The sequence below is a fragment of the Xiphophorus hellerii genome, chromosome 18, assembly GCF_003331165.1.
Source record: "Xiphophorus hellerii strain 12219 chromosome 18, Xiphophorus_hellerii-4.1, whole genome shotgun sequence".
Classification (NCBI taxonomy): domain Eukaryota; kingdom Metazoa; phylum Chordata; class Actinopteri; order Cyprinodontiformes; family Poeciliidae; genus Xiphophorus; species Xiphophorus hellerii.
The window spans coordinates 1,783,442-1,795,656 of record NC_045689.1 but is presented as its reverse complement, the minus strand read 5'-3'; the positions used below and the strand labels follow the sequence as shown (position 1 = coordinate 1,795,656).

The window sequence follows — 12,215 nt, the reverse complement described above, 5'->3', positions numbered from 1 at the left end:
GCCGTTCCTAACACTATGCAGTACAGGGGGCTCAGCCCAGCCTTATTTTCGCCATTTTCTATTTATTTTCCAGTCATGCAAAAATAAAACTCCAATCTGATCCAATCAAGCTTCAGTCATACAGTCCACAAAATTATGATGTTGGACCAAAGTACAACACGTAAAAATGTGGGAAAATAAAACACATTAAACAGAAAAGGTAGTCAATAAAACCTAAAATAAAATTACACATGCAGTTAAAGTCATACACAAAATGTAGAAAAAACTAATATAAAACCATCCCATGTGGTCTCAAAGGTCAGGGCAAAGACCATTTTAAGAGGCCAGTCCTTCATGGTTACTAGTTACTTGTAAAAATGTTGCCCTTTATCCTATTCTATAAATAGAATAGGAGGCAGATTTTTGGTCGTAATGCATTTATTAATGCAGGGCAGTGTAAGTAGTGCTATTGGCTACAATAAGATTCAATAAGACAAGTCTCAATTGTAAGTATATTCATTTATTTAGTTGACAGAATCACTTTAACAGTTCTTGCATGAATTCCCCCTCCACCTCTCAAACAAAAAAGACAGGCATATTAAACAGAAGCTAAAATAATTCAAATTACATGCAATTTTAACAGTGCTTCATAAACTACAATTAAAATCTGCTCAAATTATTTACTCCCAGACAAAAATCAATTCAATTCATTAAATTAATATAGAGCTGAGGCACTACAAATATTTAGTCAATTTAATCCCATTATAGAGACACATTCAAGTCAATTACATACATTTCAATTTGCCTCATTGAAGAATAATACTCGGATTGAACAAATCATAGCTGCAATGCACAGAGAATAGGACAAGCATACAGGTTCCCCTCCAGTGGATGTTGAGATAGTTGTACCTGCAGTTTCAAAAACTGTAGTGACGACAGAGCTATTTGTAGTTTGGGCAGGAGTTGAATTGTGAGGGACATTTGGAGTTTCAGGGCTGGTTGCAGTTACAGGAGTGGTGTTGGTCATGTGCATTGGTGTAGTCACAGGAGTGGTGTTGGTCATGTGCATTGGTGTAGTCACAGGAGTTGTGTTGGTCATGTGCATTGGTGTAGTCACAGGAGTTGTGTTGGTCATGTGCATTGGTGTAGTCACAGGAGTTGTGTTGGTCATGTGCATTGGTGTAGTCACAGGAGTTGTGTTGGTCATGTGCATTGGTGTAGTCACAGGAGTTGTGTTGGTCATGTGCATTGGTGTAGTCACAGGAGTTGTGTTGGTCATGTGCATTGGTGTAGTCACAGGAGTGGTGTTGGTCATGTGCATTGGTGTAGTCACAGGAGTGGTGTTGGTCATGTGCATTGGTGTAGTCACGGGAGTGGTGTTGGTCATGTGCATTGGTGTAGTCACGGGAGTGGTGTTGGTCATGTGCATTGGTGTAGTCACGGGAGTGGTGTTGGTCATGTGCATTGGTGTAGTCACGGGAGTGGTGTTGGTCATGTGCATTGGTGTAGTCTCAGGAGTTGTGTTGGTCATGTGCATTGGTGTAGTCACGGGAGTGGTGTTGGTCATGTGCATTGGTGTAGTCACGGGAGTGGTGTTGGTCATGTGCATTGGTGTAGTCTCAGGAGTTGTGTTGGTCATGTGCATTGGTGTAGTCACAGGAGTGGTGTTGGTCATGTGCATTGGTGTAGTCACGGGAGTGGTGTTGGTCATGTGCATTGGTGTAGTCTCAGGAGTTGTGTTGGTCATGTGCATTGGTGTAGTCTCAGGAGTTGTGTTGGTCATGTGCATTGGTGTAGTCACAGGAGTGGTGTTGGTCATGTGCATTGGTGTAGTCACAGGAGTGGTGTTGGTCATGTGCATTGGTGTAGTCACGGGAGTGGTGTTGGTCATGTGCATTGGTGTAGTCACGGGAGTGGTGTTGGTCATGTGCATTGGTGTAGTCACAGGAGTGGTCCCAGCCATCTTTGGGACTACTGCCATGTTCTCGGCGATAAGCATTGGTGTAGAAGCAGAGGTGCTGTTGAGCACAGGAATGGTTGTGGTTATATGACTGATGTTGGTCACAAGTGAAGGTGTGCTACTTGGGGCAGGTGTAGTAAGGGCTATAGCGGTTTTTGTACATGTGCCCACATTTCCCACTCTGTCTACAGCAGCTAGCTGTACATTCTGTGAACAGCAGGTGGAGCTGTAAGAAACTACTGTTATATTCTCCCCCCCTACTTCAACCACATTGCTGGTTTTCAAAGTACCATTCCCTTGGCGTAGAGAAATGGTTTCAATTCCAGTCCCACTGATTCCATCTGTGAAATTAACAACAAGCTCCCAGTGGACAGATGCACAGAAGAGAGGAGAGGCTGGACAAACACCTGACATTCTGACTACCTGGCACACTGGAGCAGACAGGTCAGTTACCTGGACAGAGAAGGAGGTAAACGAGGTTAAGGAAAATTATTTTAAAAACTTATAACCCTCCATCTTGTTGTGTTCAACACAACAAGTTGTTGTGTTCAGAAATCAGATGCAAGTATCTGATTTCTGAACATGCCCAGCTGTGTCATATCTCACCTTGGTAGATATTGAAAACCTGAGCACAACGTAGTTAATTTCAGTACCATCAGCGTTCTCGGCAACAATAGTGAGGGAAACATCTGTTCCTGAAGCAGCATCAGCTGGAGTTGCTAAGGTCACTGTGCCATTGGCTTGTCCGCCATCACCTGCGCCGATGCTCACCGAGGTACGCCGTGCGGTGCCAAAGCCGCGGTCGTTGTTGGCTTGTATGGTGAATGTCCCAGTTTCCTCTGAGGATACGGTGAAAGATACGGAGACGCTGGAGCCAGGTTCGATGCTCAGGCTGTCAGCTTGAGCCTGGTATAAAGGAAAGGAAAAAAATGTTTGGTTTTAAATCGATGGAGTAATTCTGGTTAAAAATGGTAACTTGAATCATCTTTTGTTGAGGTAACCACAGTAATCAATTCGAGCAATAAAAGGACTGATTTTATTCAAATTCAATTCAATTCAATTCAATTCTAAAGTCGTGATCAAACACTGATTCAACATAGTAATCAACTTAATCAAATCACATCTGAAGTCAGGTCAATATTGTCCATTTTATGAAACTCCAGAATAAAACTATGTATGTGCACATATGTGTTATTTTCTTTTATCTTTTAGGAAATGTACTAAAAAAGTAACTAAACCTTTTTTCCAGTGCTATATGCCTAAAGCTCGACTCACAAGTGTGACTGGCCACAATAAAACCATGAGAAGTTCTGAGTAAAGATTCTAAGCTTTCCAATGATGGAAAACACATGGAAGTCAAAAAAGCTCTCAGTGTTGTGTGCACTAAAAACATTTTAGGGATATTTGTAATTTAGAAGCATAATAAAAGAAAAATAGACGTGAGTAGAGTTGGCAAAAACAGACATTTTCTTTTAGCCAGTAGGTAGCCCAACATACATACATCCATCCATCCATCCATCCATCCATCCATCCATCCATCCATCCATCCATCCATCCATCCATCCATCCATCCATCTTCTTACACCCTTATCCCACTGGGGTCGTGAGGGGTGCTGGTGCCTCTCCAGATGTCAACGGCCGAGAGGTGGGGTCACTCATCGCAGGTACGGATGGGTCACTCATCGCTACCTGCGATGGGTGATCGCTTTGATGGATGATCCATCCATTTTAGTGACCCAGTCTTAAGCCATTAATCCATTACTATTTTTAAACACAGTACTTTGGTAAGCTAACTGTAGCGTTGCACTTTGAGCTCGGTTGTTTACATGCAGTATCTCACAGACCACTAGGGGACACCCGCGGACCACCAGTGGTTTGGAAACCACAATTTGAGAAAACCGCCCTACAGGTAGTGTATCCTTCAGATAACCATGGTGTTTGTCCCTTCGTGTATATTTCACAGTGGTGGACACACCTTGCAGACCGGAGTGAACAGAAAGGGTACTGACGGTAACAGAGAGACTGGAGGGTGTGATCTGTGTGGAAGCCTGTCTCTGGAAGCTGGTTGGTGCGGAGGTGGAGTTCGTCTCCTGTCCCGTCAGCTGAAGCAGGAAGCTCCCTGCCGGGACTTCACTGAACGCCACCAGATAGTCGCCGTTTCCTATCGACTGTCCAAAAAACAAAACACAAAAACTTGGTTCCTCATCCAAATCTATTCAGTGTTTCCACCAAATGATGCATTAAAAACTATATTATTTAGACACAGTATTATCTTTTTTACTATGCTTTGTGTGTCTTATATGTTAGAGAATTAGAGCCACTGAAAAGAAAAAAAAATCTCACGTTAATCTCATAATTTTTACTTTTTTCTCAGAAATCAGACTTTATTCTGCTGAGATCCCCAGAATTTTGAGAAAAAAGTCAGAATAAATTTTTTTCCGCTGCCTTAATCCTCTTCTGTAATTTTACCAGATTTACCTACATGAGGCATTCCAGATTAAGACTATTTCCTGCTAAATTGATATTTAATTTCTGTGATTTTACAGAAAAGAGTTGGGTCATAATCTGGAGTTAATCTCTTGAAGAGGTGAATTGATCTACAAAGCGAACGTTGCATACCTGGACTGATCCATTGACTTGTGTTGATCTGGAGAAGTCGAACAGAGAGACGTCTCTGACTGTGGCTGTGTCACTTCCTGTGACGGTGACCCACAGAGTGACGTTATCACCTAAAGATCAGAGAAGAGACGGAGTCACTGAGACAGTTCAGGACAGAGGAGTCCAAACTGAAATACAACAAATAAAGTCATCTGATTGTTTTTTTGTTTAGTAGGAGAGAGATGTTGTTCACTGTAGATCTGAAGATTGGAAAAGTTTTGAATGTTTGATGTTTTAAAAAAGTCGTCTGTTAGGATCCTGAGATGTTTTGAGGTTTATTTATTATTTTGTTTTCCATAATTTCTTTTTATTTGATCAGTTCTTCTTGTTTCTGTTTTACTTTAGCTCAGTTCTTCCTTACAACGTGTTCCAAATTATTATGTACAGCAGATTTTCTAAACATTTTATGGATTATAAAGAACTGCACACGGTCATTCTTTGAATGGGCAGCATTAAGTGTTCACATGTACTAAAATTAAAAGCTATTTCAATCAAAAACATCTTAACAGACCCAGTTACATGTTAACACAGCTGCTCTCTTAATCCCATGAATGTGTCTAACAGAAACTTTCCTCATTCTGCCTTTATCTGTAAAACCATCTTTGTTCAGAATCAGCCACAAATCTCTTCACAGAACGATAAACGCTTCAGTTTTCATTAAATATCGAATGTTTTCATATTTTGTCATAAGCCACTACACTATCTGATGATTTTTGTCATCAGAGATTCTTTCGCTTTCCATATTGCTTGAAACCTGTGGCTTGTTTAATAATGTGGAACATCCTTCTGAAGTAGATTTCCTTTAATTGATCTCAGCAGACAAACTAATCAACCAGCTCTCTGAAATTAATTATAGTGATTCAAAGAGCCTGGTCACACAATATCATCTATAAATGTAATAGCACAACAAAAAATTTAATCTTTATGACACTTAAATCCAATTTGCATAATAATTTGGAACACGGTGTATTGATTCTAGTTTACTACATTTATTCCTTGTATCTAGTTATTCTATATTACTCCAGTTTAATTATGTTTCTTAGGTCTAGTTATTCTTTAGTCCCTCGCCCCCTGTGCCACTTTCTCTCTCTCTCTCCTGACCCCTGGACCCGTTTCCAATCAGCCGTCTGTTTCCTTGTTTGGTAACAAATCTCCCCAGGACGTATAAAACTCTTTCTCAGTTGCTCCTGTTTAATCCTGTTCCCCCGTCATGATCCTTCTGCTTTTGTTTGTTCCTGATGTGTTTTGTTCTCCTCTGGCTCCCTGTGCTTCCAGGTTTTTTTTATTAATTAAATCTTCAGATCAACTCGCTGCCTCAGCTGATCTGGATCCAGTTAACAAACACACAACATGACAGCATCTAGTTTTCAATTTATTTTTCAGGTTGTTTGAACAAATTATAAAAACAAAATTCAGGAGCGTTAATGTCTGAGAACAGAGACTGAGTCTCTTCAGGATGGTTAATATTGTGATATTTTGGGTTCTGACCTGTGGAGGGACGTCCTTCCTTGGGAATGACGCTGCCGTTGGTGCCCTCTTGTGGTTCAACGAGGTTGTAGACAAAGTTCAAGGAACTCCGACCTAATGCATTCACACAAAAAGAAAATAAATCTCAGATTTGGAAAAAATAAAGATTTAAAGCCTCTGAGCAGACCTTTCTTTCTTCACCTGTGACCTTGACTGTGTAGGCGGTGTTGGAGTTGAGCGCGATCGCCCACTGCCCTGCCTGGTTCTCAGGGTTCAGCCTTAACACCCACAGGTTTCCTGCTGTAGAAATCGATGCCAGGGAGCCGCTGGACTCACTGGAGCTCTGAGAAACTCCTGGAAGTTACAATAAATGTTAACAAATGTAGCTGTTTCTATAAGCAAAAGAAGTGAATAAGTCAGTACTGCCTAAAAACGTTTGTTGTAATTTAGTTCTCTCTTATTTCAAGTGTGCTAAGATATTTTGCTAACACTTTATTAGAAGGCCTGAAGACTGATAACACCTGAACATGAAGGAATCTTCATGAAAGTTAAGATCAGTCAATCATTTAATATGTAAAAGTTACACCATCAGTACCAGAAAGACCAAAAGGAGTCATAAATATCATAATTACAAAATGACAAAATCAGGCAAAGAACATTTTTCTGAATCAGTTTCTTTCAATAAAAAACTTTAAGAGAAACTGCAGGTGTGAGTCTGTCTGGTGGATTTTTGGTTAAAACATGTTTGTTTTCATGCAGTGGGAAGAAAATCCAGAAATTTTACTGAAGTATGAGAAGAAATACTTCAGAATAAAATTACTCAAGAAAAAGTAAAAAGCACAGCACAGTAAAATTTCTCCTAAAAGTACATTTTCCCAAGTAAATGTAACATTTTTCCAGTAAATGTAACTAGTTAGTACCCAGCTCTGGCAGAGATGCACATCCCTTCAAATAAAGATAAAAACACTTGGTAAGACTTTGTGTTATTACAACAGGCCACCGACAGGTGGAGCCATACTAGGTTAAAAGCAGATTGTATTGAACTGAACCTGTTGAGCTTGTCAGTGTGAAGGTGAGAGATGAGTCTCCAGTGATGTAAATCAGCACGTAGCTCAGAGTCGTGTCAACGAGGAAGGTCAAATTTCTCGGCGTGCCGGGATCCACCGCCGCGTGGAGAACGGTGACCTGGAGGAGAACAGGAAGGAAAGCTGCTGCGCCGATGAAAAACAAAGCGGCAAACGACTTGGAGACTTGTTCGTTTCTCCATATCCAAGGTTCAGACTCAGAGTCTCACCACGGCTCCGACTGAAAATTGCTCTATAATAGGAGTTGCCGCAGAAATCTGGGACTTGCTGATTTCAATGGCCAGACCTCCAGACGCCTGGGCCAGATCCAGATCCAGCTGCTTGGAAGAAGCTACAGTTACAGTTCTTTTGCGTCGTCTGGCATTAAAATAGGTCAAGATGGGAAAGACCTGGAAGAAGAGAAAGATTAATAAACACCATCCATAAGTAATGTGTGGATTTTCAACAAAATGAAGCAGAAAGAAAGAAACAAATCATTTCCTGATCTCAAACTGAGATCTATCAGTCTGGATTACGGATCAATTTCCTCCACTGAGACGTTAAAGACTCGCTGCCAGGTATTAGCTGCCGTTGCTACGCAACGGTTAGCAACAGTAGCTAATACCTGAACAGGTTCAGGTAGAGCTGGGTGATATGGACAAAAAAATATCTCAATGTTTTTTCTGCATTAAGTAATTTTGATAGTTATGCCAATTTGGTTTAAATTTCAATAAAACTTAAACAACAAATTCACATAAGTATTACAACACAAATAGCAGAACTTATCTTACATTAAACAATGAACTTGCTTAAGAGTTGTAGGAACTGGAAAACTGGAAAATAATGCAAATAAAGTTCATACTGCCCATTAGGCCTCATCTGTATTTTACCTTCGACTTCGTGGTTTCTATCAGAGCGGTCACAGCGTTTTTCAGAGACGCGTCTTTGGCTTCAGCATCAGTGAACAAAACAATAAAGGAAGAAGGAGGAGCTGCTGTCAGGGCAAGCTGTCAGAGAAAAACAAGAATCGTTATTTACAGGAGAAGCAGATTACCAAAATATTACACTCCAGTGGCAGCAGCACAAACTTTTACTCAAGTAAAAGTAAGAAAAGTATTACTTTTCTTAATTGGATCAGTTACTCAAGTACTGAGTAACTGATCCAATTATCATTAATATTTAAAAATTACACCATCAGATGGTGATTTGTTTTAAAGACGAAAATGTCAATAATTCATTTAAATAGCAAAAAATAAAATAAAGAAGATTAAAATAAAAAAAGAAAATAAAAAAAATTCAAAATCAGCTTCTGTCAATAAAAAACGTGATATTTACTGTTTTCCCTTCGGTCTGTTTCATTTTCCAGAACTTCTCCTGCCTTCGTAAAGATTCTCTTATTTAGGAAAGATCTCAATAATTCAATTGCTTTCTAACGAGTTCTTGCTAAGATTTATTATCTTAAGTGACTCAAGTAATGAAAGTATCATTATTTAAGTATCAATCCACACATCACTACCAAGGATCAAATGTCGTTGATTTGATCATGATCCAGGCCTCACAGGTCGGAACCAGACAGACCAGTAAAAAGGGGAACTTCACTGTTTGGCTGAGTGGAAACATTTTGGATCCATGTGCATTTAGGTTGTGGGATGTTTTTGATGGAGGTTATTAAAATCCAGTGTCGACTCACTCTCAGTCCAGACAAGCTCATCTTCGGGCCGTCTGCACCTCCACTAGGAGTCAGGCTGTTTATCTTGGTCATCATTTCATCTGCATCCGTTGTTCTCATCACCGGACCAAATTCTGCAGAGGAGGTAGAACTGTGAACTCCCCAAAATGGAGCTGATTTATTTATGTTTTTAGTAATAATTTCTGTGATTACATTAACAGAAACACAATTTCATTATAAAATTGTGATTTTTAAATTTACAATAATATATATTTGATCATGTAGAAATCATTCTTTAAGCGGGCTAAAAGAAAAAACAAATTGCTCTTGGGGTCCCCCTAGTGGCCGGTGGTCTGAACTGCCGTGCAACGTGCAGATCGCATCCAAACCTCCAAATCACTGATAGAAGATAAATTAGCAAAACAATGTCCCAAAAAGGACAGAGAAAACAAAGAGGAAGAATAGAAAAAGCCAAGGTAAAGGTTTTTTAAATGTATCTTGGTAATGTTATGTTATAAAAAAAGAAGAGTGGAGCTGCTAATAGAAAATTAGCTTGATAGCATCCTTGAATGGTCCAGTTCAACAGCCAAACATTTATGCTAGCGTCTTTGTGTTTGTGTGAAACTGAGTTTTAACTTTAAATAAGTTGATTCTTGTGGTTGGTCCTAAATGTTTGAGGGTTTTTGGCTTCATAACGTTTGATAACATTAGTTAAAACTTCTCAGGGTTTGATCTAGTGAAATGTTTTTAGATCAGGCTAATTAATATTCCAATGAGCTGCTCTAAGCTGTAGTGATATGCTGTTTGTTGCTGTGCATGATAATTCATGTAGCTGAAACAAACATTATTTTCACAACATATAAGTTAAAGAAATTGAAATGATTTGAAGGCTCAGAATCAGCCCGGTACCGGTCCACTCACCAGTACCCAAAAATGTACTTTAATTTTGAGCTATTTGTATTACACCTAAGAGAAATTGATTTAATAAAGGGTGTCATGAATATGTTTATGTATGTATGTAAGTTTATAGCAGGTGTGTGAATTATCTAATCATCTGACTGTTGATTGCAGACATCCACATAATTATCAGAAACAGAGGAGACTTGAATGCAAACCTGGGAATAAATTAAAAAGGTTATTTTTCTTCTGCTGGTTGGATACCTGTATCATTGAAAGGGACCAAAATGTATTCGAAGGGCTCAATCGGTGTTCCTCTTCTTTCATTTATGATTGTAGCTGTGACTGTTTGGACATAAGTTATGTCATCACCCATACTACCCGTGGTGTCCACCACAAAAACCAGCGCAGGTGCTTGTGAGATGTCCATCAGTCTGTGGGACACAGGAACCAATCAGGTTTCTCATGTGGACACTGGGCAGCAGGCTTCGCTGCGTTTCCTACCTCAGGAATGCTCTGTCTCCGATAGCGACTCTAATGTCCTCCAGCAGGTCCACTGTGGCGTCCACGGCCAGGTCCGCCGCTGTTCGGTGCAGCTGCCCGTGAGAAGACGAGTTTGTGTCCTTGTTGATACCGCCGGTTGGCTCGGTTCTGCTCGTCTGGTCATAGACACCACCGTGGCTGCACTTACCTTTAAAAAATACACATAGATTCAGATCAGTAAGAGTCACGGAGAATCTGGTGAAACGAGGCGACCATCAGTCAAATGATCACCACCAGCAGGAAATGAGGGTCAACTCGGACAACGGGGACAAATATGTGTGTGTGTGTGTGTGTGTGTGCGTATGTTGGGGTGTGGGCGTATGTGTGTGTTTCTTCTACTCCACGTCTCAGTTATGCCCCTTACAGTCATAATATTTGGAAATGTCCAGGGTAGGTGCAGTCCTTCCCCTCTGGACACTAAACAGAAGAATCTGTTTTTTTCCAGAGGAATTAAAGTTTCTACCTGCAGGTTTTGCTGGAGATTCGGTGCTGTAGTAGCCTGAGGTGAGAAGTCCCTGCTCCAGGACTGCAGGCAGTATGTTGTCTTTGCAGCTCAGCCCAGCACAGCTCTTACAGGTTGGAACATCAGGACCTGATGCGTTCAGAAAGCTGGTTATTTATCATGTTCTTTACTTTAATTGAAGATTTGTTAAACCTCCATGTCTGTTGCTTTAGATTCCCTGCAGTGTTTTACCTGCCAGGTTCTCCAGAGGCTGATCTGGTCTGATCAGAGCGCTGTAAGCTGCGGTTCTTCCCAACTCCACCCAGTTACTGTGGCTGTAAAAGTCCTAAAGATAAAAAAACAAATAGAAATATTAACAATTAACAATAAATAACAATCTTTTTTAAAAGTATCTTGGTTCCAAAGAAAGAGGACTCTGTCGTTCCCAAGCCTCACCTGGAGGGTGTGACAGATTCTTCCAAGAGTGTTTCTGGCTGCCTGAAAGTTTTGCTCCTTCACAGAAGCTTTTAGAGACGACAATCCTGAAAGATCGACAAAAGATTCATGAAAAACTAAAGGAAAGAAGTAGAACAGATGCAACATCACTGAAGCCATTTGGCGTCACAAACTGGACCAAGTTTGTCAATGAAGCAGCCGCAGTTCTGTCCTCCTCAATATGAGCATTTATCGTTGCTTCTTTCACACCGTTAATAATAAAGATGACTTACACTGAAATATTTCCAACCCTTATTTCTGAATTTGATGATTCTCATTTCTCTGATTAACTCTGTGCTGCAGTTATACCTTGAGTGATGAGGTCCCTGCCGGTGAGGAAGGCCTCGCTGTGGAAGTGGAAGGCCGGGTCTGGTGACAGCAGGGCGTCGCTGCTGTCGTGAACGCTGTTGATTGCAGCTTGGAGCATCTCGCTGGAGACGGGGAAGCCGGGCAGCGGGACAGAGCAGGCCGTTTGGACTTTGTTAACCGACAGTGTGTCGGTTATCTGGGGGCAAAAATGAAACTCAGATCATGTTGAGGATGTTTGAGCAGAAGACCACTTCCAGGTCAGTCACCTCCAAAGTGAAGCTTCTGCCCTCTGCAGCAGCAACGTCCCGGCAAACCTCAGCTGTTTTCCTCAGAATCGCGATCTGGGTGATGTCACGATGACTCAGCGTCCAGGAGAAGAAGGAGTTCGGCATGAAGCTCTGAGCGAAACCTGGGAGGGTGAGAATCAACGCTGCCAGGAGGCGAAGAGAGGCTCCGACTGCCATGGTAGAGCTGCAAGGACCGCAAGCGTCAAACTTTATCTGTTCCAGCTGCTGCAGAACTGGATGCAGTTTGGATCTGAGGAACAACAGAGTTTCACTTCAGGCTCTTATTTAAACGCTGAATATTTACAGTTAAAATCTGCCAACAAACAGCTGCTAAAAAATCAATGTTCCCAAACCGACTGAGTCTCTGATGAAAACATGGAAGTGAAGCAAAAGATAAGTCCTGTTATTATCAGTTAATCACAAAGAAAATGAACTTTAAGGAAAA

General features: G+C 40.9%; 1 protein-coding gene across 1 annotated transcript; it reads right to left on the bottom strand.

The window, feature by feature from the left end:
- Positions 1–517: 517 nt before the first annotated feature.
- Positions 518–11,947, bottom strand: LOC116707927 (uncharacterized threonine-rich GPI-anchored glycoprotein PJ4664.02-like). The gene is made up of 17 exons (XM_032545633.1): positions 11,750–11,947; positions 11,484–11,679; positions 11,136–11,221; positions 10,932–11,025; positions 10,701–10,829; positions 10,199–10,385; positions 9,959–10,128; positions 8,819–8,931; positions 8,019–8,135; positions 7,359–7,538; positions 7,114–7,249; positions 6,266–6,418; positions 6,086–6,178; positions 4,559–4,668; positions 3,915–4,107; positions 2,546–2,880; positions 518–2,392 (listed from the first exon to the last, which is right to left on the bottom strand). The coding sequence occupies exons 1-17, from the start codon at positions 11,945–11,947 to the stop codon at positions 776–778; spliced, it is 4,107 nt and encodes a 1,368-aa protein (XP_032401524.1). The 3' UTR covers positions 518–775.
- Between the last annotated feature and the right edge of the window lie 268 nt (positions 11,948–12,215).